General features: G+C 38.6%; 3 protein-coding genes across 3 annotated transcripts; all 3 read left to right on the top strand.

Annotated features, from left to right (window-relative positions):
* The first annotated feature begins 968 nt into the window (after positions 1-968).
* On the top strand, positions 969-5354 carry LOC103420328 (protein EARLY FLOWERING 5). The gene is made up of 9 exons (XM_008358385.3): positions 969-1417; positions 2094-2187; positions 2515-2600; positions 2810-2859; positions 2971-3040; positions 3138-3219; positions 3313-3713; positions 3957-4493; positions 4838-5354. The coding sequence occupies exons 1-9, from the start codon at positions 1337-1339 to the stop codon at positions 5051-5053; spliced, it is 1617 nt and encodes a 538-aa protein (XP_008356607.3). The 5' UTR covers positions 969-1336; the 3' UTR covers positions 5054-5354.
* A 4449-nt stretch (positions 5355-9803) lies between these two features.
* Positions 9804-13338, top strand: LOC103420327 (HIPL1 protein-like). The gene is made up of 7 exons (XM_008358384.4): positions 9804-10289; positions 10473-10630; positions 10808-11599; positions 11738-11954; positions 12032-12210; positions 12378-12619; positions 12760-13338. Exons 1-7 carry the CDS (start codon positions 10199-10201, stop codon positions 13160-13162), a joined length of 2082 nt encoding a protein of 693 aa, XP_008356606.3. The 5' UTR covers positions 9804-10198; the 3' UTR covers positions 13163-13338.
* A 1438-nt stretch (positions 13339-14776) lies between these two features.
* On the top strand, positions 14777-20995 carry LOC103438154 (DDT domain-containing protein DDR4-like). The gene is made up of 12 exons (XM_029104005.2): positions 14777-15413; positions 15513-15623; positions 16742-16828; positions 16932-16969; positions 17052-17133; positions 17544-17650; positions 17817-17973; positions 18296-18388; positions 18538-18661; positions 19231-19273; positions 19392-19589; positions 19690-20995. The coding sequence occupies exons 1-12, from the start codon at positions 15012-15014 to the stop codon at positions 20429-20431; spliced, it is 2184 nt and encodes a 727-aa protein (XP_028959838.2). The 5' UTR covers positions 14777-15011; the 3' UTR covers positions 20432-20995.
* The last annotated feature ends 260 nt before the right edge of the window (positions 20996-21255 follow it).

The raw sequence follows: 21255 nt of genomic DNA, 5'->3' as shown, positions 1-21255 counted from the left end.
TGGGATACATGCGCCGGAATTCGCTGCTTTAGGTTATCATTCCTTATTATGGCATGTGCTACCGTCTTCGGATCTCTCACTGCCTTGGCTTTGTTCTTTCGGACACGAAGTTTCTACAGTCGGGTAATCCGACGACTGCTATGTTCTGTGCCAAACTAGTGATATTTTTGTTGTCTTTGGGACAAAACCTGCGTAACATATCAGATTCCTGTGATAATTTGAGTGCTTTATATCCTTGCAGGATGTTGATGGATCCAGTAGCAACACATAGCTATTCTCTCCTGCTGCATTTCAAACACCTATGCGCATTTGTCACACAACCACATTGTCAAATTTTCGAATCCCAGATGGTTTTAGCATCCCAAGCTGCAGCTTCGACTTTCGTCCGATCGGATTAGCAACTTAATTTCTCTGTGATGATCATATATAATGTGTTTATGTGAGGCTCATGTGCAGTTTGTTAATAGAAGAATTAACAGAACTTTCAATTTTGGATTTGAATAATGGATTTCACAACTAGAGGACCATTAATCCGATTTGGCCTATCGTACACATGAATACTATTCCAGAAAAAAAAAAGTGACACGTGAAAATAAGTGCGTAAACTTTTATTGATACGTATACACTTAAAAAAAGGATACGATTATTTGGTGTCTGAAAAGTTTCATGTGTTAACAAAAAACATCGTTGTCAGTTCAAATGAATAAATAAAAAATCAAATTAAATTATGCACGATTGGTTCTGTCAGTTTTCGTAATTAGCATCACTATAGTCCGTGAGCCTTTCACAGTAGGCATGTAAAAAGAGTTTGATTTCCATTTTATAAGAATCTAACGCTTACATTAGCCAAAACATTAGACGAGTTTTACGATTAATATGTAGAACTTACTATTATCAAATTCATACCATTGTAAGTGTTCGTAACCAATAATAATTATGTTATAGGAATCAAACTTACTTAAACCACTATGAAAGATTTTTTTTCAACAAATTTCTTGAAATCCAACTTGAGACCAAATTTTTTTTTTCAAAGAAACCAAAAAACTTTTGAGGACCAAAGTGGAACAAGCCTCTTAAATTCAGAGACCAAATTTGTAATTAACTCTAATTTTAATTCTACAAATAAAAAGGTGCCTCCAAAAGAAAATCGACAAAAAGCAAGGTGGGGTTTGGGGGGAGTCGTCGGGGTTTCATCCATCACTCTTCAGAGCAAGAAATACCCAAAATGTTCTTCTGTCATCATCCACGCTTCGCACTGTAATTTGAATTTGAAGCAGATTTCCTGAAATTCGAATTGGAATCAGCAGAAAGGGAAGAGCTTTGAAGCGAAATCAAGATGAAGACGACGAAGGGAGGGAAGGTGATGAACCCTACGGACGCTTACCGGAAGGAGCTCCGGAAGAAGGAATTGAAAAGGGTAACGATTACGTATCTCAATACTACGCCGTTTTGTGCTCTTCTTCTTCTGTTAATTCCTTGATTCCGTTCTCAATTCGCAATTGGGTCGATCGATTTTCACAATTTGGGACTCCATTGTGTCTAATTTCAATTTCAATTTGAAATTTGATACCTTTTTAATGTAATTTACTCCGGATTGGATTTTGGCATCTGCAAATTTCCCATTGCTGAGCGTTACTGAAGCCGACCTTGGTTTATTGTAAATGGAATTGATAGCATTAGGTTTGTGAAAACCTGAAAGGCTGATGCTTTTATATCAGGCATTTTGCACAGCTGCACACACTTTGATCTTAGCCGAAAGGTCGAGAAAGATATATATATATCTGTGTGTGTGTGTGTGCGCACACTGACGTTTTTGGAAAGCAGACGCATGACCATGATGCTGAATCAGTATTACCTGACGTTTGTGAGTTTCTTCTGCTAAGAATTTGTGGTAGCATGTGTTTGTGCCTCCTCATCTTCGATGGTAGATGTTACCCGTGTTTAGTGACGTACATGTTTCCTTTCACCGTATGATGTATGCAATTCCCAAAAAGTACTCCCTTTAATACTGTTTCTTTTGTTCTTGACAAGCGTATTGCATCGATTAAATCTTTATTTCTACATTTCTGACTTTGTTTTATCTATGACAACAGAATAAAAAAGAACGAAAGAAGGTGAGAGAGGTGGGGATCTTGAAGAAGGATCCTGAGACTCTGAAGGAGCAGATTGATAAGCTGGAAATGATGAGTAAGTCACAGTTTACTTATGACTTCTGGTTATAGCCTTTTTATAGAAGGAATGGTTATAACTTATAGCTGTTATATATATAATAGTGGATCTATTTTTATGTTTAATTTCATTGAAAGTTGATTGTTTGAATGCTCGGAATAGTATTCATGTATAAAAGAATGATTTTTTTTCTTAAGAGGAAAATTTCAGTTTGTGCTTTATTGTGCCTTACTTCTTGCTTCAATTTGTCTAGATTTTTTATTTTCACTAGTTTGATTTTGATCTGCAGCCATATCATGCTGCTTTTCCTGTTCACACACTGATGTATTTGACTGATTGGCACAGAGGCTGATGGCGCTCTTGACAAAGCAAGAAAACACAAGAAGAGGCAACTGGAGGATACACTTAACCTTGTTATAAAGAAGCAGAAGGTAATTGTCACATATAACATTATTGTTTTTTTCATTATACCTATTTGTCTTTCTAATTCAACTAGCCACGTTGTTTTCTGATGCTGCACTGTGATCTTTGATTGGCCACATTGTGGTTCAGGGTCCTCTATGTTCCCTTCATGTTAATCCCATGTGCCTTTTTGTTGGAATAAGTTTCATACATGCAATGATCAGACGATTTTGTACAGGAATATGTAGAGAAACAAAAGGAAAAGGGCGAGGTCCCAGTTATGTTCAGGTGAACATTCTCTTTTCCCATTGTATTCTGGTGCTAGTGGTCAACTTCTTAAATACATTTTCTGTGATTGTTTGTTTTGATGTATGAACTTTAGTTACTTTTTCTGGTCAGTCATTTGGGGCCGCCTAAAAGACGAACGACTGCAGAAGAAGAGGAGAGAGCGAAGCATCCAATGCCTGAGGTAAGATATGCAGGTTTCTAAATGCTATTTTCAGGCCTTTCTTTTTCTTTTTCAATATATAAAACCCAAAATTCATTTCTTCTTTTTTCTTCTGCAGGACTCAGTTTACTACCATCCGACCCTGAATCCTACTGGTGCCCCACCACCTGGAAAGCCTCCAATGTTTAAATCATCAATAGGTCTGGATCAACCCCACTCCCACCTCAATTTTGTGTAGTAATGTGACCACTTTACTTTCTCTCGCTTATTCTATTCTGGAATTTGAATTGCAGGGCCAAGAATTCCCCTATCTGCTGCTTCGTCAAGTGGTGCTGCATCATCCTCAAGAATGGAGTCAGAGGATGCTGTACCTGTGGCTGATTCTGGTAACAATGGCCCTGGTGATGGCTCTGTCATACCTGAGTCTTTGCCTCTACCCCCTCCACCTCCATTGCCGCCTAACCCTGCAGCTACAAACCCAGATATCTCATTGCCACCACCACCTTTGCCACCACCTCCACCTCCACCTCCAGGACCACTGCCTACAGAGCCGATTTCTAATCGCCCATTACTTCCCCCTCCTCCACCTCATCAACAGTTAGCACAGCCGCCTCCTCCTGGTATCAGTGGAAATGAGAAGGAACAAAATCAATCTACATTGTCTGATCAGTCAACCTCTAAGGACTCCACGCAGGTAAACTTTTCCTTATTGTCAACTGAGTGATATCTTCTATGTTAAAAGAAATAAGAATGAACAGAGGTGTAAAATAGTGGATGATATTAGTTATAGCAAATTATGGAAGTTGCTTGTATATACTTGACTGGTAAGCCCTGAAAGGGTGTATGCGTAGCAAGGCGTATCTCAAATTTGTAGGCCTTGAAGTATTCTTTTTAAGTTTTTCCGTTTATGAAAATAATGCCTCCTCCTCTCTCGTAGGTGCCTACCATGCTTCCTCCTCCTCCTCCTCCGCCTCCCGGTTTACCGCCTAAGGCAACAAATAATCAGTTGGGAGGTGCAACATCTGATGCTGAAACCAATAATACTTTAGCGACCAAGGATTTCACTAACATGCTTCCACCACCACCTCCTCCTCCAAGGCAACAACCTCCGGTTCCTGGACCCACCCTTATTCCAAATTTACATTCTGATGTGTTACCTCCAGGTATCGCACGTTTTCCTCCACCCCCACCTCCGCCAGATATGCGGCTGCCATTGTCCACTCCTGGACTGCCTGCTCGACCAGGTCCCCCGGGAATGATGGTCCCAATGATCCCCAGGCCCCCATATGGTCCTCCCCCTGGACCTCCTCCAATGATGAGACCACCACTTCCACCTGGCCCCCCTCCTACTTATCAAGAAGATGATTATGCTGCTCGAGTGGCTGCTCATCAGAAACCTTCATATGTTAAATCTGCAGCATCTACTGTTGTTAAGAGGCCTCTGGCTCAGCACACTCCAGAACTTACGGCCATGGTGAGTTGATTGTCTTTCACTATCAATAAGGTGCAACAGTCTTATGCTTTGCATGTTTTTACAACACGTATTGAACTTGATAAGCATTATAGTGTGTAATTTCTGCATTAATTTTTTAACCTTTTAGAGGTTTATTGATGTTATAATAAGAGGCAGTAAGTTTAGACTTCTATCGAGTTTCAAGGACCTTAGTTTTGTTAATGTCAACGAAATCAGTAGCTTTATGGGACATTGGTATTCGGTTAGCACTTCTTTCATGTTTTGTAATAATATTGTTTTCTGTTTTATTGCAAGATGCCAATTTCCTTCTATGACCCTAGTCTGTTTTTTGGTTCTGGATGTAGGTTCCTGCATCCGTTCGGGTAAGGAGGGAGATGGCTGCCCCAAAAGCAAAAGCAAAACCTTCACTCCCAACCACAGCAGCACCTACCCAGTCAGCAACTCCATCTGTTAAACCAGAGTCAGCAAACTCATCGTCAGCACCAAAGGGCAAGAGCATCGATGACTCATATATGGCCTTCCTGGAGGACATGAAGGCGCTCGGAGCACTTGAAGGTTGACATCCAGCAGTTTAGTGGACACCAAGATAGAAATGGAAACAAAGAGAGTACAGCGAGAAAAGGTGGCATGCGTGTAGCCAAAGGAAACAGAAGCCGAGCTGGAGACAGACGGTATTCCCTTTCGTTGCCATTAACATAGTTTCCTACTGCATCGTTTCACGATGAAATTCAAAACAATACCAGACATTGAGATGGGTGTAATTGGCCCATTTTTTAGTGGGAAGAAGACTATAGATGTCTTAGAAATTCAGAATGTACTATACTTGAAACAATCTTTTGTTTAAAATAATTTCGCACTGCTCGTTTGTTCGTTTTTTCTTACGGAAGGGTAAGCATTGCTTAATCTTCTTCGTAGCCGAGAAAGGCTATAGGAAGATCCTTACCATGAAATAGTTGTGGAGCAATTTTTTCCCCTTCTCCCCACCTTTTTGAATCCAAATGCGTTCTACGATTGCACGAACAACAGACCTTTTGTCGTGCCGAAGCAGACACAAGTTCATCTTGTCAAGGAACCGAAACCCCAGAATACAGTGGGAACTTCTCAACGGCCAAGATATCATTCAAATGTGCCCATGATTCTCCAGTTCAATGCAACAGCATTAGAGCAGCAGGAAACTCCAGTTATGCCCCTTGCCTTGGGGTATATATTCTCATTTGCAGAAGACAGCAAGAAGGATGTTTATGTCTTAACAAGCTGTGGTGTTTATAGAGTTGGAAGACCAAGCCGCTGCAATTTTATATGTGGCAAGGAGCATTCTGTGACTCATGGTCAACGTTCTTGTTCCCCTTATGTCTGCATAATTATTGTTCTTATTCGAGTTGATATTTTATTATTATCAACTCCAATATAAAGAGAGTAAGTTTTGCGCAACAGATATGTTGTTCTTTGATGACCGAAATGTCCTATATTTGAGTTGTGGAAACAATTTATTTACAAAGGGTAAGACTGCGTATGATAGACGTTCTTCCGACTGAAGAGTGAGCCAAATGGTGGAACAGAGTAGGGCTTCCGACTAGTACTTGTCCTTCATGAGGTGCATGTGTATATAATGTTCAAACTCTTTGTTATAATTTATGACTAAAAGTTGCATTACTTTGTTATCACTTAAAAAAAAAAACCAATAATCTCATACTTCGATGTTAAGTTTTGTCATAGGCTATAATCTTTTATTAAACAAATGTTGTTCATCAGATTTGGATATAAGATCTCTTATAAATTGGAGAGTAAATATTTACTAGATCAAATAGTCATCAATTAATTTCACAAATTAAGGTGTGCTTATCTTTCTAAATATAGTGTTTTTCTCTCATCTGAATGTTCGGTCCCTCAACATGGGAGCCAATTGGACCAGTAGTGGCAATCGGGGCTAACCAATGCCAATTTTTCTTGGCCGCTCACTCTACACATATCAACCGGCAATATATCAGAATTTAACTCTTGATTTTTTTTCATAACACACTAAATATGCAACCATGTCAACAAAATGGATCAAAGTAGCAAAAGTATCATGAAATCCGGTCAACATATGTATTGCCCGTGTCAAGCAATCGGTTCTAATGTCGATTGGTGACACGGAACTTTTTAAAAGTGATGGGGAAACAATTTTTGTTGAAGTACATGTGGTAGTCTCCTGGGCCAACTTCTAGGACTTGCCCATAGGCCATCGCTCATCTCAACTCCACCAGGGGCAGAAGCATGCCAAGTCCAATACCACTTTTTCAGTTTTAAACTTTTTAGGGGTGAGATATTCATACACCATTTTTTACTTCTTTCATATATTTTTGGTTTTCGATCGTCTGATTTGATGAGTTGAAGAAGATCAACAGACAGAAACTAATAAGGGGTGTGTAAGAAGTAAAAAACGGTGTGTGGATATCACACCCCAACTTTTTAACATTCTAAGTTTCAAAAACTGCATGTTGTCAAGTCGAGATATTTTCTGAATTTTTATGTTTGGGGCGCAAGAATTCACATATTCGGACCATTGAAAAGAAAGAATGAGAGATCAAAATCTTTAATTTGTGTAAAATAAATCAGTGTGATGAACTAATAAGAACTGTATGATTTAAAATGATTTGTTCGAATTTTCGAATCCATCCCCTCTGAACGTAAAGATCCGAAAAGAATCTTAATTCCTTTTGTCGTGCTAATAAGTTGTTGTAATCTGTCCAATGTTCTGCTCTCCACGATCAACAATTACAGCTGTTTTTTTCACTTATTTAATGTGAACAGGCTTTGTTCTTGGGACTTGGATTGTCTGCCCTCTAATTGTGATGCCCTCCCCGTGCCCTCCTGTCTTTGTGGTCACGGTTAAACCACGTCAACATTTTATATTACTATTTCTTTTTGTTTTATTATTTTTATAAAAAAATAATATAAAATATTGACGTGGCTTAACCGTGACCACACAAAACAGGAGGGCACGGGAAGGGCACCGAAATGGTAGGGCAGACAATCCAAGTCCTTGTTCTTGAGCCATTTTGTTTATTTAGTTTGCTCAACTTTTACAATCCCAGAAAGCACTGACAAACATTGATTTTTAGGAGAGATTTTTCAGTGTGATCAGTACATGAGTATAAATGATAAGATATGTACTAAAAAGTTAATAACTTAAAAATAAAATTTCTCGCCACTTCTATTAAAACACGTGGTATAACGTTTGTATTCCTGTCACAATGAATTTTTTTTCAATTTTTAGACATGTGACGATTCTCATTACGACCCTTATTTTTTTTTCTTTCTAGAAGAGCTGCGCATCTAGAAGAGGAGAAATACTCAGAGTGGGTGAAGGCTACCCAGTGAGGGTCGTACCGAGTAATATAATGAGATTTATTTCATTATGAGAGGGGCCCAACCATGTAACTGATCAAGTTGTCCTATTTAAGTTTTAACTATCTACGATGTTAAACTTCAGGTTTAATATTTTTAATCGGTATCATTGATATTGTTTTAATCTATCCACATATTATTAGGTGTTGAGTTTTATCAATAGAGAAGAGATATATCTATATCATTGTTTCATACTAGGGGTGGACATAGTTTGGTTCGGTGCGGTTTTGAGTGAAACCGAAACCGAAACAGAAACCGAAATTTTTTGCGGTTCGGTTCGATACGGTTTTGAAGCCAAAACCAAAATGAAACCAAAACGTTTGGTTTCATTCGATGCGGTTTCAAACGGTTTCGGTTTGGTTTTTAAGAAAAAATGTACAATTTGCAATTTAACATATTAATAAGCATTTCCCAATAGCAATAGGAAAAAGACATTTGTTATGTAAACAATTAGCATGTTTCATGTAGTTGTGATGTTAAAATATGGTTTGTACAACAAAAGGGTGTCTTGTACAAGATATAACATAAAACAAGTTGAATAACTTTGAATTCATTAAACGTGAGCGAAACTTTCATACTAGAATATGTGATATCATGCTTTAAATAAGTGGACTTCATTAGATCATTGTTCGACTCTTGATAACATGATTAGTCCACCCTTGTACATATGTGTGTGTGTGTGTATGATAGTATAAAATAACAAAGGCCTTTCAAGTTAATGAACCAAAAAAAGTGATGAATGATGATATTCTAGTGTGGTTGAGTCCATACTAAGTGTATAGATTCTAACAAGCAACCAATTAAAACATAAAATCTAATATGGACATTTAATTAAATGTTTATTAATATTTACTGTGCGGTTCGGTTTCGGTGCGATTTTCAAAAGTCAAAATCAAAATCAAACTGTTTTTTTATGTTGCGGTTTGGTTTCAAAACCACAAAACCAAACAGTTCGGTCAGTTTGATTTGATTCGTGTTTCGATTTCGATTTTCGGTTCTAAGTGCCCACCCCTATTCCATACACTCGGTTAAAATCTCTTTGCACCACATGAATGGAGTCGGATAAGATAATACTCAAATACACTCATCCTTTTGTAATAAGCACTTGACTATCTAACTGGTTAGGCTCGCCTGCCAAAATTCTCTCCTAAAAGAGACTTCTATGCATCGATTTCATACCCTCGGTTCTTAACTCTCCATGTGACCACATAGATAAGAACATTACTTGTTGACTATATGATAGCACCATCCATTAATCCCACATCATATTTTGGTTTTTTCCTTCCACAATCGAGTCATGAATGCCGTTGGATCCCACCATTAGGGTTTTTTACTGCTAAAATCCAAGTGGGATCCCAAATCGTATTGAATATTGTGAGTCCAGATCCTCGCCCGATCCTTTTTGTGAAGATTTTGAAATCCGTGAATCGTGTTTGTTTATCATACATCGTGCGGTCAGAAAATGTTTTAAATATTTTAATTTAAAAATAAACATAAACGGTATTTGACAAAAACTGATCGCACGATGTATGATGAACGAACAAGATTTACGGATCCCAAAATCCTCACCAAAAGGATCCGCTGAGAATCGGAATATTGTGATGAGTTTCCGGCTTGTCTTTTGGTGTTGGGTGGTTTTTCAAACTTGGAACACACCCACCCTACCCGCAAGGGCATTTGAGTATTCAAATTTGGCACAAGACACACTGAAAACCACCCAAGATTTATCCAAAGTTGGTTTTTTTAATCTATGCAAACAACAAAACAAGTGGGCGTCTAATTTATCTATCTTCCCAACAACCCTAATGAATTTAGATAAAAAAATTAACCCAAAAGTCCAACCCCCAATATCTAAAAACTTGCAAGTTGTTCATAAAGCTTTAGCCTTTGAATCAATGAGTTGAAAAATGAAAAATTTATCAAAAGGGTTGTGAGGGACAGATATTGAAAACAAATCCATTTCTGCAGCTTAGCTCGAGAGAGAGAGAGAGAGAGAGAGAGAGAGAGAGAGAGATTGAAAATGATATCCCTTCTGGAAGCTGAATATTAAAACTTTGGTCTTTAGAGAGAGAGAGAGAGAGAGAGAGAGAGAGAGAGAGAGAGAGAGAGAGATGAACATGTGAATGTGCTGTAATGGAGAAGCATACCGGTAGAAGAGAGTGGTTGGATTGGCAGAAATTAATAATTCTGTGAGCTTTAAATTTTCATTTCTCTCAAGTCAATGAAAGCAACAGTGTTGCTATTTGGACCTGTTAATTAGATTAAAGGGGAGGGACAGGAAAACAATCTCTCTCTCTCTCTCTTCTGGTGTGGAGATGGGTAGAGTTCTTGCTATTGGACTTCTGCTATGCAGCTTGCTGCTGCTGTTCAATCCTTCAACTTCACATCCTCTATGCATTGATTCAAGTGAGTTTTTCCCTCTATTTCCTTTTTATCAATTTTGTATTACAAAGTTTGCCGCTTTACGCTCGAATCCTCTTCCCGGCAGTTTAGATTAGTTTAAAGTAGAATATCGCTCGTACTATGCTTTGTGTTTGAGTATCTTAAATTCCTTATGAAATTGCATCCAAATGGTTTAATTGATTGCAGGGGCACCTTCTACTCTGAGTGTTCCACTCAAGTTTTGTCCTTACAACGAAACTGCCTGCTGCAACTCCACTGAAGATTCACAAATTCAGAAGCAATTCCAAACCATGAACATCTCCAATTCTGGCTGTGCTTCCCTTTTGAAATCAGTACTTTGTGCAGTAAGTCCTTCTCTTTCCCTTTTTGTAAACTATATAATGTTTCTGCAAGCGAATTGTAGCTCAAGTGATTAGTAGCGTTTAGTACTTGTATACAAACTTATAAAGTTACAATTTTTTTCAATTTTATAATTTTGTACGTCTAGTGAGAGCATGATGCATATCATCTCCTGATTTCAGAGGTGTGATCCGTTTTCGGGTGAGCTATTTACCGTTGACCCTGTGATCCGCCCTGTTCCGGTTCTCTGCAACTCAACTGTTTCATCAAATTCATCCCAGTCTAAGGCAGCAGTAACCGATTTTTGCTCCACCGTATGGGACACATGCCAAAATGTGTCGATTTTGAACTCCCCCTTTAACCCTTCATTACAAGGTGGACCGCCTGCCAAGACCAATGCTAGTGAGCTAACCAAACTCTGGCAATCAAAATCCGCTTTCTGCAGCGCATTTGGCGGAGCCTCTAGCGACGAATCAGTCTGTTTCAATGGCGAGCCGGTCACACTGAATGATTCTGGCATTCCCATCCCCCCACATGGTTTGTGCCTTGAGAAAATTGGAAATGGATCTTACCTCAACATGGTTGCTCATCCGGATGGCTCCAACCGCGCGTTTTTCTCGACCCAGGAAGGCAAAATTTGGCTGGCAACAATTCCTGAAGATGGATCAGGAGGGGTAATGGGGCTTGATGAGTCGAGTCCCTTTGTTGATCTAACCGATGAGGTTCATTTCGATACTGAATTTGGAATGATGGGGATGGCGTTCCATCCCAATTTCGCGCAAAATGGTCGGTTTTTTGCTTCGTTCAACTGTGACAAGGTTAAGTGGCCTGGATGCACTGGACGATGTTCATGCAATTCAGATGTTGATTGTGATCCTTCAAAGCTAGGTTCCGATAATGGTGCTCAGCCGTGCCAGTACCAAAGTGTTGTAGCAGAATATACTGCTAATGGTACTGCATCCCAGCCTTCCTTGGTACACCACTACATACTCTCTTCTGTCAATTTTCGGTTACTTTAACTTGCTCATTGCTTTAAGTTTTCATACTTCCTGTTGTGCCTTTTTTTCATGAAAACTGACCGCAAAGTTCCTCCCAATGAATCCTTCTGCCAGGCAACGAGCGCTAGACCAACGGAAGTAAGGAGGATATTTACCATGGGCCTTCCTTTCACAGCTCATCATGCAGGACAGATACTCTTTGGACCGGAAGATGGGTACTTATACTTCATGATGGGAGATGGTGGCGGTGTAGGCGATCCATACAATTTCTCTCAAAACAAGAAATCTTTGCTTGGAAAGATTATGAGGCTCGACGTTGATAATGTACCAAGTAAGTACCAGCATTTCTGCTACCAAAACCAATCTGCTTCCTATTGCACATTTGATAACCTTGCAATGTATTTTCAGGTGCTGCAGAAATGGATAAACTTGGTCTGTGGGGAAACTACTCCATCCCCAAAGACAATCCATTCACCGAAGATCCAGCACTGAGGCCGGAAATTTGGGCTCTAGGACTAAGAAATCCGTGGCGCTGCAGTTTTGATGCAGAAAATCCTTCCTACTTTATATGCGCAGATGTTGGGCAGGTATAGAATAAATCTTTCATCTCTAAGTTTTTACAAGCAATTTCTGTCTGCCAGAAGATCCCAAGTCTTCGAAATTTTCTGTTTCTGACATGAACTGAAGAGAACTACAAAGAGTTTTCTTCCCCTTAAAAATTACATCCTCTGACACTGATTTGTTCACCTAACAGGATCTATATGAAGAGGTGGATGTGATCACCAAGGGTGGAAACTATGGCTGGCGTTTTTATGAAGGCCCATACACTTACACTCCTCCGAAGTCACTTGCTGGAAACACATCCACAAAACCTACAGACGTAATTTTTCCCGTCATGGGGTACAACCATTCTGAAGTGAACAAGAAAGAAGGTTCGGCATCCATAACCGGGGGCTATATCTATCGGTCTGAGACTGATCCGTGCACGTATGGAAGGTAACTGATCATCATTCTTCAAAAATAATTAAAAGTTATCTCGAAAACTGGCCTAGCTAAGAGAACTGAAGCATTTTCTTGACGGCACATTTTTGCACTAGTACTATTGAAGTACTGATCTTGATGAGGTTGTTTTTCAGGTATTTGTATGGCGATTTGTACGCTGGTGCAATATGGGCAGGCTCCGAAGATCCAGAAAACAGCGGAAACTTTAGCTCGAGCAAAATCCCTTTCAGCTGCGCAAGTGACTCTCCGATAGCTTGCAGCGCTGTCCCGGACAGTAGTCTTCCGGCTCTAGGCTACATTTTCTCGTTCGGGGAGGACAACCGCAAGGACATGTTCGTTCTAGCCAGCAGCGGCGTTTACAGAGTTGTTCGGCCTAGTCGGTGTCGTTACACATGCTCAAAGGAGAATGCGACTGCTGGTGCAACCCCAGGTCCTACTGGTTTGCCTAAATCTCATGCTTCGTGGTTAAGTCACCCATCTAAGAATGCAGTGCTCTTGTTTTCTTCTCTAGTGTTGCTTCTCCTCAGTTTTGTCTAGCATTTTCTAGGCTTTTGTATCAATGTGTTTGGAACTTTTCTTTGTAATTATATGTTTTGAGTGTTAAAGGGGGAGATTTTATTTCTTGAGAATTTTTTATATGTACCGGAAACATTTGCGACCTGGTGTAGAATTTTATGTGTTATACAATGGGTGGACGACGGGATTTATAAGTACTATTTCTAGCATATATTAAAATAAACAAATATATGTATCAAAAATTTGGTTAAATAGTAACACTACTTTTTTTTTTGTCATTAGTTAAGCTTGGGGGTGGGGGGAATCGAACTTGGGTGAGGTGGGAGTTTCTTTGGCTCTAGTGCCACTGCAACTAGGCCCCCATCCTCAAATAGTAATACTACTTGACGGTGTTCCAAGTGCACTAAAAAATTGCTCATATTGATAGTGTTTCTTGTGGAAAGGAAATAAAAACAAACAAAAGAAAATTGGCTTTGACATTTAAGGGAATGGTTTGTGTTAATATGTGATGAAATTGATTGAAGTATATTAATTATGATTAATAATGAAGTAAAAGAAACAATTGTGCACAAAAATTAGAGGAAAAGAAGCTTAGCTTTTTTTAAAATAATGACCATATCATTTATATTTTTGGACTTTAAAAAATAGAACCGTAATATTTTTTAGTTTGACTAAATCAGAAAGTTAGTGTATAGAATACTTAGTAGTGAACACTTAATTATTATCCTAATAATAATTTAGTGTGTAATTTAATTTTAATCTTCATAATAATTAATTTATAATATATATATTCACTTAAATTGTTCATCTCTGCTTTGACGTTCCTTTATCTATTTCTTATACTAAAAAAAGTAGAAAAGGATAATTGAAAATAAAAGAAAATAAAAAACACAAATAAATAAAATAATGTAAATATAGGAAAGGGTAAAGGTCCGCAGTTGAATGACTGATGGATTATCACATTACTTTATTCTTTTACCTTAAATATGGATTTTATTTTTTATTTTTATGCCAATTACACAAATTCTACTAGAAAAACCGTTACACAATAATCAAAATATATTTTTGATGAAGTGTTACTTTTATTCTAAACTAAATCAAATAATAAAAAAAAAAATGAAACAAGAGTGTAAACTAAAGAGACGGATATATTTTGTGCCGCCAACTAACTAAATTCGCATTTATTCTTAATTTCCTAAATTGAGTTCAATTTGTGTAATGTTATTCACTTTATATAATCTCCTTCTCTTTTTCCTTCTCGGACTAAGCACAAATATTTTAAATTAATTAATTAATCAATTTTCCCAAAAATAGTATTAATGTCAATACCAACGAGAAAATTAGAGCAATTGTTCTTAAATTTTAGTCAAATTTGAACTTTGATCCTTATACTAAAAATCTGTGAGTATTAATTCATAAACTTACTATAATATGGAGCAATGGTTCCGTTAGAACTTTTGTCCATTTTTTATCCGTCTAAAATTTTTATTTTAGATTTTTTTCAGAAAAAATATTTTAGATAAAAAAAATGTTCTAATGAAATTAATCAAAACGACCATGACTCTATATTATAATAAATTCAAAATTAATATTCACAAATTTATAATTTAAAAGGATAAAAAATTGAATGAAGCTACTCCCAATTAACTCAAAAAATAATAAACCCAGAGTGATATGTGAAAGGTGGTTTGGAGCTTTTGGTCCCTCCCCCTCCTCCGTGCCCTTCTTCTCTCTCCTCTCTCCTCTGTGTTTCTCACTCTAAAATTCCAAAAACGAAATTAACCCACAAACCCTAACCCCCAATGTTGCTGATCCCCTGCATGTAATCTCATACTAAACCCTCTTTCTCTGCTCGATCTCCCCAAAAACCATGTCTCTGGAATCTGCACTTCCTCCGATCCCAGCCGTCCGATCCTCGCCGGAGCCCCAGCAGCAAGAACAACCCCCTCAGAACGACAACAAGGCATCGGCCCCGGCCCCCACGCCACCCTTATCCAGGAGCAACCGCCCCTCCCGCGCCTGCACCATACGCGCCGCCGCTCGGATACAGCAGCAGTTCCAGCAGCAGCAGAACCACCCCGCCGAGAAACGGCGAGCCGTCAGCAAAAAGGAACAGCAGCAGCAGCAGAGAGATGACGAGCGGTCGTCGCCGCAATGCAGCAGCGCCAGCAAGATTGTGACACCGCTGGTGGAACCTCCCCCGCCCTCGCTATTGCCTCGCTGGACCCTCCGCTCCATGTGGGAATTGGCTTCCGTACTCAATTTCTTGCACGTAAGCTCTCGAAAGCTTCGATTTTTTCCTTTTTAGGGTTTTGTGGTTTCATGGTGTTTTAGGGCTTATGTGTTTTCCATTCTGTTCTGTATTTCTCAGGTTTATCGGCCGCTGCTGAATATTTCGGATGAGTTCTCGGCGGAGGAGTTGGAGACGGCTTTGATCACACCCAACGATACTTTGAGTGACATTCACATTCCATTGTTGAAGGTTATTCGAAAACATCTACAACTTTGTGCATTGTTAGTTTTCATTAGTTCATATTTGGTATAAAGCTTGTAACTTTTTATGTTTTATTGCTTAAAGTTCGGAAGCATTCCTCCGGGTAAATCCGGTAGCAGTCCATTAGGTTCCCTTTAAAATGCAGATAGGAATGAAAACAGCTTCTTTCCGGAGGGATGGTTTTCCATATGTTAATGACCACAATCTGTGGTCTGAAGAACCCTGGCGCAAAATGGCTTCAATACTTGAGCCCTTGTGTTTGCAAACACCTTTTAAAGTTCAAGAAATAGATGTAAAAGAAGAGTTTGGAGGTTTTTATTGGGCACTTGCAACACATTTATGGTGCAATTGGATTGGTTTGCAGCAATGCGAAATACCTGTGTCATATCATATAATTTGGAATAATTTATCTTTTTGTCTTTTTGTTGGCTTTTGAGACATGATCTTTGAGTGGAATCTTGTCGAAATTTCTGCAGAAGACATGTCCTATGTGAGGACTAATATTGTAGCCAAGCCTCTTCCAAAGACCAGTGTGGTTTGACAAGTCAATTAAATCAATCAAAGCCATTACCCCAATAGAATGGAGTCGATTATGTGAATCCTTTTACTTCTCTCATCTAGCACCATCTTTGCTATTAATTCTTTGTTAATCATGCCTTCTTTAATTCTCTCATCGGTTTTGCTCTGTTTACGTGAATCTAATTGCTAACTCACACCAGTGCATAGCCACTGCTATTTCTGTCATGGTTCTCATTGTCAACTAACTGTTCCTAATTTAATTGAACTTTTTAGAACTAGAACATGTCAATACTCTGGAAAAGGAAGGATCCCTTGTGATATTTCTAAAGCTTTAATTTGTTTCTTTTGTCATTTTCATGTTTCAAAATCCTTGTAAGTCCGGAATTTTAAGTTTTTCCATTTTACTGCATAAATGTGGATGTTTTAAGTCATATTCTAGTGAATGGATTATAAAATGTCTCCTTGTAATTTTAATCTTATATGACCGATGGAATGCTCATGCTTCTGGGAAATTAATGTTATGTTGTTAGTTTGTCAATGCAACTGTTACTGGATTGCCCCTGAATTTTAATTGGTTTATTCTACAGGCAATTCCTCCTATTACGCGAATGGCACTTACACGTGATACTTGGGTCACTGTTTTATGCAGAAAGCTGAGAGACTGGTGGCATTGGGTAATTGTACTCGTATAATTAGTTGTTGGCAATATTTGGGCTAGAGCCAACTTGTTTTGTAATTCTGCGGAATCATATTAACTAATTTGGATGTCTATTGCAGGTTGCAGAGGGGGATCTACCCATTGTTGTTTCACATGGGTGAGCAATCATGTGTATTTGTTTACTCTAGCGTATGAATTTGTTTTCATTTATAACATGTCACATCATGCTACTTTGATAGGGCGGAGATTGAGGCATATAAAACACTTGATCCTGGGGTCCGTGTGGTCATCTTGAAAGCACTTTGTGATATTCGTGTTGAGGTATTGTTATCGTTAATCGATTTAAACTAAGCATTTATTTTCTGTAAAACTTAATGTTAGAATCCATTGAATGTTATTAGTAACCTTTTGGTCCATTGCCTAAGCAATATGATAGTCTGTATGTCCAAACTCTAAATATTAACCATTCTTTAAATTGAAATGGAAAATCTGTTGGAGACGCAATGCATTCTCTCTCTCTCTCTCTCTCTCCCCTCCCTCCCTCCGTCCCTCCCTCTCTCTCCCCCTCTCTCTCCCCCTTTTTTCTTTTCAGAATTGGGTCTTAGAATGTATGACTTGGAAATCATGTTTTTAGAACTAGAAAATTGATTTGGTATTACCTACTTCCCGGATCATATGTCTATGCTTCTGTTAGTTTACCAGAAGGACTAAATCTGAGTGATGTATTGTAGCAAGAAGATATTCGGAACTATATTGACAACTCACTGAAGCATGGAGTTCAACTTTCAGCATTTCGCAAAGAACGTATTGGAGGTGATTCACAAGGAATCTCTTACTGGTAATATAATGAAGTTTCTTATCATATCCATTTTAGCTTACCTTTGTTTGGTTCATAGTAAATGTTACATCAACTATGCTTTCCATTGTGGAGGGTTTATGGGTAAAATGTAAATTGCACTGTTGTGTTTGAGTGCTTATTTACTGGGTGTTTGTGGATGCTGCAGGTATGAAGATGATCCAATAATTGGTTATCGGTTATATCGGGAGATAAGGAAGGTTGATATGAAGAAAGTGAAGGGAAAAGGTTCCAATGTCCTTCCCAGTGCATCATATCAGTGGGAAACAGTCGCAACCAATTTCGATGAATTCCAAGATGTTTCTGTAAGATAATAAAGTTCTCTGCCCATATTGTTGTGTTATTGTGCTCTGTATTAGTATTGCCTTGCAAAACTTTTAGGGTTGACGTTTGAGTTAGTTTTCCTATTCAAATATTTTTTTGGATCCGGAGCCTCTGAAACCAATACTGTTGAGGAAATGGATGCATATGCACATATATTGAAACAATTAATGATTAGGAAATAGCATTAGATTTATCAGATCCCATCTCCTGTATATGGGAGATAACTTATTGTAGAAAAGTGCATTATTATTACTTTGGATGAATTTTTTGCTGCTCCAAATTTAAAAGCATTTGCTGTTGCAGGAGAAACTTTTCTCGAGTAAGAATAGAACGGAGGCTTCTCTAGGAAAGAAGTTGAAAGGAGACATGCTTGCAGAGATTGAGAAGGTTCACAAGGTATGCAATAGTGATAGTTGACCAACATTTTAACCTTGTTGGGTTAATTTGTCTTGTATGTGGTTGAAGAATAATTTTCATATATCTGCTGAGAGAATTAGCCTTTTTCTGTAGCAAGAATTTTATCTCTTGTACTTTTATTTGCACAGAGGAAAGAGAGGTTGCTAAAGAAGCAACACAGACAAGCTCTCCTCCTTGATAATTTTTTGACCGTGGATGGGCTTGGTCCAGGGCGCTCTCTTCGTGACAGAAAACCTGTAACCTACACGTTTGGTAAGGAAACAAACTTCTACACTTTGTTTTTGTTCTCTGGATAACAGTTGCTCTGGTTAAAAGCCCTAGTGATTCTTGTACTAGCCACAGTAGAGGATTTAACCATTGAGATCTTGGGGGTCATTCTGTTGCATGTTGAATAACTTGATGCAGGTTATTGTTTAAAATATAATATTAACACAATAACTAGATGCAGGTGATTGTTTCAAATAATAATAATAGAAATGTGGCCTTTGGTGAGGCTTCATCTTATGGTGGTTGTGTTTTCTGGATTAAGATCAATTGGTCAGATTAATGCGGTAGTGGTCTAGTAATACGAAATCCTAATGGATTCCTTGAGCAAGATCCCTTGGTTACTCTTGAGAAATGTCCCTTGAATTTTATATCTGAGTTTTTTTTTTTTTTTTGGAGGAAATATCTGAGCTTTACCTAAATGCTCTGGAGTTAATTGTAACTCTGGGAAGTGGAGGATGGCCATGTCAGGGCAGGATGTTAATACTTACTGTTATTATCCCCATGTGTCGATGGATATATATGGAATCTGATTGTTGTGTCAAATAATTTTGCAGATGATTATGACCGGTCCATCAATGAGGCAATCAAAGTAACCAAGTATGGATTTCATACTTCTCTCTCTCTCTCTCTCTCTCTTTTTCACACACACACATACACATGTTTTTTCATACCAATATAGTCCTTTTGACTTATTTGTATTGTTCTTCTGTGTCAGAAAGAAGCAGCCATCTCCAGATCCTTTACAGAAACGAGAGGTTGTTGGGAGGCCTGAAGCTTCTAGTAATGGTAAATGGAGTGCTGCTACAAATTCCTATGAACATGTGGGATTTAGTGCTGCATCGCCTAAATCACCTGATTATGATGATGACGATGATGACGAAGAAGATAACAAATCTGAACAATTGGATCGAAGGTGAGTAATTTTCTTCTTTTTCTTATTTAAATGTTTGCCTTCAGTATTCTTTAAATCCTTGAACTGCTTTTGTAGACTGATTTTTATTTGTTGCATGTAGTAATCGGCGAAGACAGAGGCCCCAACGGTATTCTGCGAAAGAATTTGTTGAAGCAGTTTCAGATAATGACGCAGACTTTGACAGTGATGATGATATAGTTGGTGAGGCTATATATGATGAGGAATACTTAAAGAAACGTAAAGAGAGAAGAAAGTTTTCTAGTAGTTCCGAAGGAGATGAGGAGTATCATTTTGAGGAAGAAAATGCTGAAGAAGAGGAAGAAGAGGAAATGGAAGATTCCGCTAGTGCCAGCGAGGATAGTGAAGAACCCCGAAAATTGAAGAAGTTGCCAGGCCGTACTAGGAGGGAAGCTAAATTGAGATCGGTTGATGAACTCCAGTCAGGTCTGAGACGCAGTAAGAGGGCCACCAGAAATCGTATTGATTATCGACAATATGAGTTCTCAGAGTCAGAACCAGAACCTATGAAACCTGAGAAATCAAATGCATCAGATGAACATTATGATGCCAGTGAGAACGGGGATTATTCAATGGAAAGTCAAGAATCAGATGGTAATATTGAGGACCAAGAAATGAAAGTTGATCAGGCTGTTGAAAATTATCCCGAGACAACAGTTGAGAAAGAGCAAAACCAGCCACCTGAAAAACCAAATAGCCCAGGGAAAGAGGAAGTCGAAGGTGTACAAAAAAGACGTTTCCTCGACCTCAACGAGCTAGCCCCTGGTTCAGGTTTTGATGACGGTCCAAACACATTAATGAAAGATGATGCGGATGATTTGTGATGTGAGGCTTCCTCCTCTGCAGGATAGCACAGGTGTGTTTCGCTAGGAAGCCCCAGTGTACGATTGTAAAATTCATAAATTTTGTGCGCTATGCCCATGGAGAAAGTTGCGGCCAGAGTTCTCCTAGGCGTATTTAAGCAGCAACAACCTTGGTTCGAGATTTGCAACAGGGTAGCGGCATGATGCAGAGAGGTATGTAGATTAGTTAGTCATTTTTTAGTATGTCAAAGTCCAAGGAAACCTATGGAGCTAGGACCGGTGAATGGAAGTTGTTTGGGAGTTGCTTAGTTCATCCGATCAATGTACAATAACCCTCAGGTAATACTGTAACTGAAAGATTTGGCCTGAGATGTTAAAAGTCGAAAGCCCTTGTAGTTTTAGTACTATTATTCTCTCTCGTGCTCATGTATCCCTTGATGATATAATGATTCGCCGTGCGAGTTCGAGAGCATATTAGGGTTGGCTGTGTTGTAATGGAACCATCCTCCCTCCCTTAGAAGGTAACTGCTCTTATCTTGTACTCAGATTGGCTTATTTCTTCTTTGTCATTTCATTTACCGGAAATTTTAGATTTCTTAGCTTTTTCTCGGTACAGTTTCAAGCCGTCGATAGCATGGTGACATTTTCGGAGTCCTTTTAGGGAGCCGGGTGTGCATTATGCTGCACGCCGGGCTCCCGCACTTGAGTTTATGAATGGAGCTATATTTGATGGTGCATTTGGAACATAGATTTTGTTCTATGGTGTGGTTTAGTTTAGGGATACAAATAGTGAGTTTAGAGAAATTATCGCCGTAATAAGGTTTGATTAATGTTTAGACGTAATA

The sequence above is a fragment of the Malus domestica genome, chromosome 06 (genome assembly GCF_042453785.1).
Source record: "Malus domestica chromosome 06, GDT2T_hap1".
NCBI classification, from domain to species: Eukaryota; Viridiplantae; Streptophyta; class Magnoliopsida; order Rosales; family Rosaceae; genus Malus; species Malus domestica.
The sequence above is the reverse complement of the archived record's forward strand: the minus strand, read 5'-3'. Positions and strand labels throughout refer to the sequence as shown.

Excerpts from the sequence above, each read along its gene's own strand:
- LOC103438154 (XM_029104005.2), top strand. The coding sequence starts at position 15,012 with ATGTCTCTGGAATCTGCACTTCCTCCGATCCCAGCCGTCCGATCCTCG. Across the intron at positions 17,651-17,816 it reads TCACAAGGAATCTCTTACTG|GTATGAAGATGATCCAATAA; the intron begins GTAATATAATGA and ends TGGATGCTGCAG. Across the intron at positions 19,590-19,689 it reads TCTGAACAATTGGATCGAAG|TAATCGGCGAAGACAGAGGC; the intron begins GTGAGTAATTTT and ends TGTTGCATGTAG.
- LOC103420327 (XM_008358384.4), top strand. The coding sequence starts at position 10,199 with ATGGGTAGAGTTCTTGCTATTGGACTTCTGCTATGCAGCTTGCTGCTG. Across the intron at positions 10,290-10,472 it reads TCCTCTATGCATTGATTCAA|GGGCACCTTCTACTCTGAGT; the intron begins GTGAGTTTTTCC and ends AATTGATTGCAG. Across the intron at positions 11,600-11,737 it reads CTGCATCCCAGCCTTCCTTG|GCAACGAGCGCTAGACCAAC; the intron begins GTACACCACTAC and ends TCCTTCTGCCAG.
- LOC103420328 (XM_008358385.3), top strand. The coding sequence starts at position 1,337 with ATGAAGACGACGAAGGGAGGGAAGGTGATGAACCCTACGGACGCTTAC. Across the intron at positions 3,220-3,312 it reads AATGTTTAAATCATCAATAG|GGCCAAGAATTCCCCTATCT; the intron begins GTCTGGATCAAC and ends TTTGAATTGCAG. Across the intron at positions 3,714-3,956 it reads CCTCTAAGGACTCCACGCAG|GTGCCTACCATGCTTCCTCC; the intron begins GTAAACTTTTCC and ends CCTCTCTCGTAG.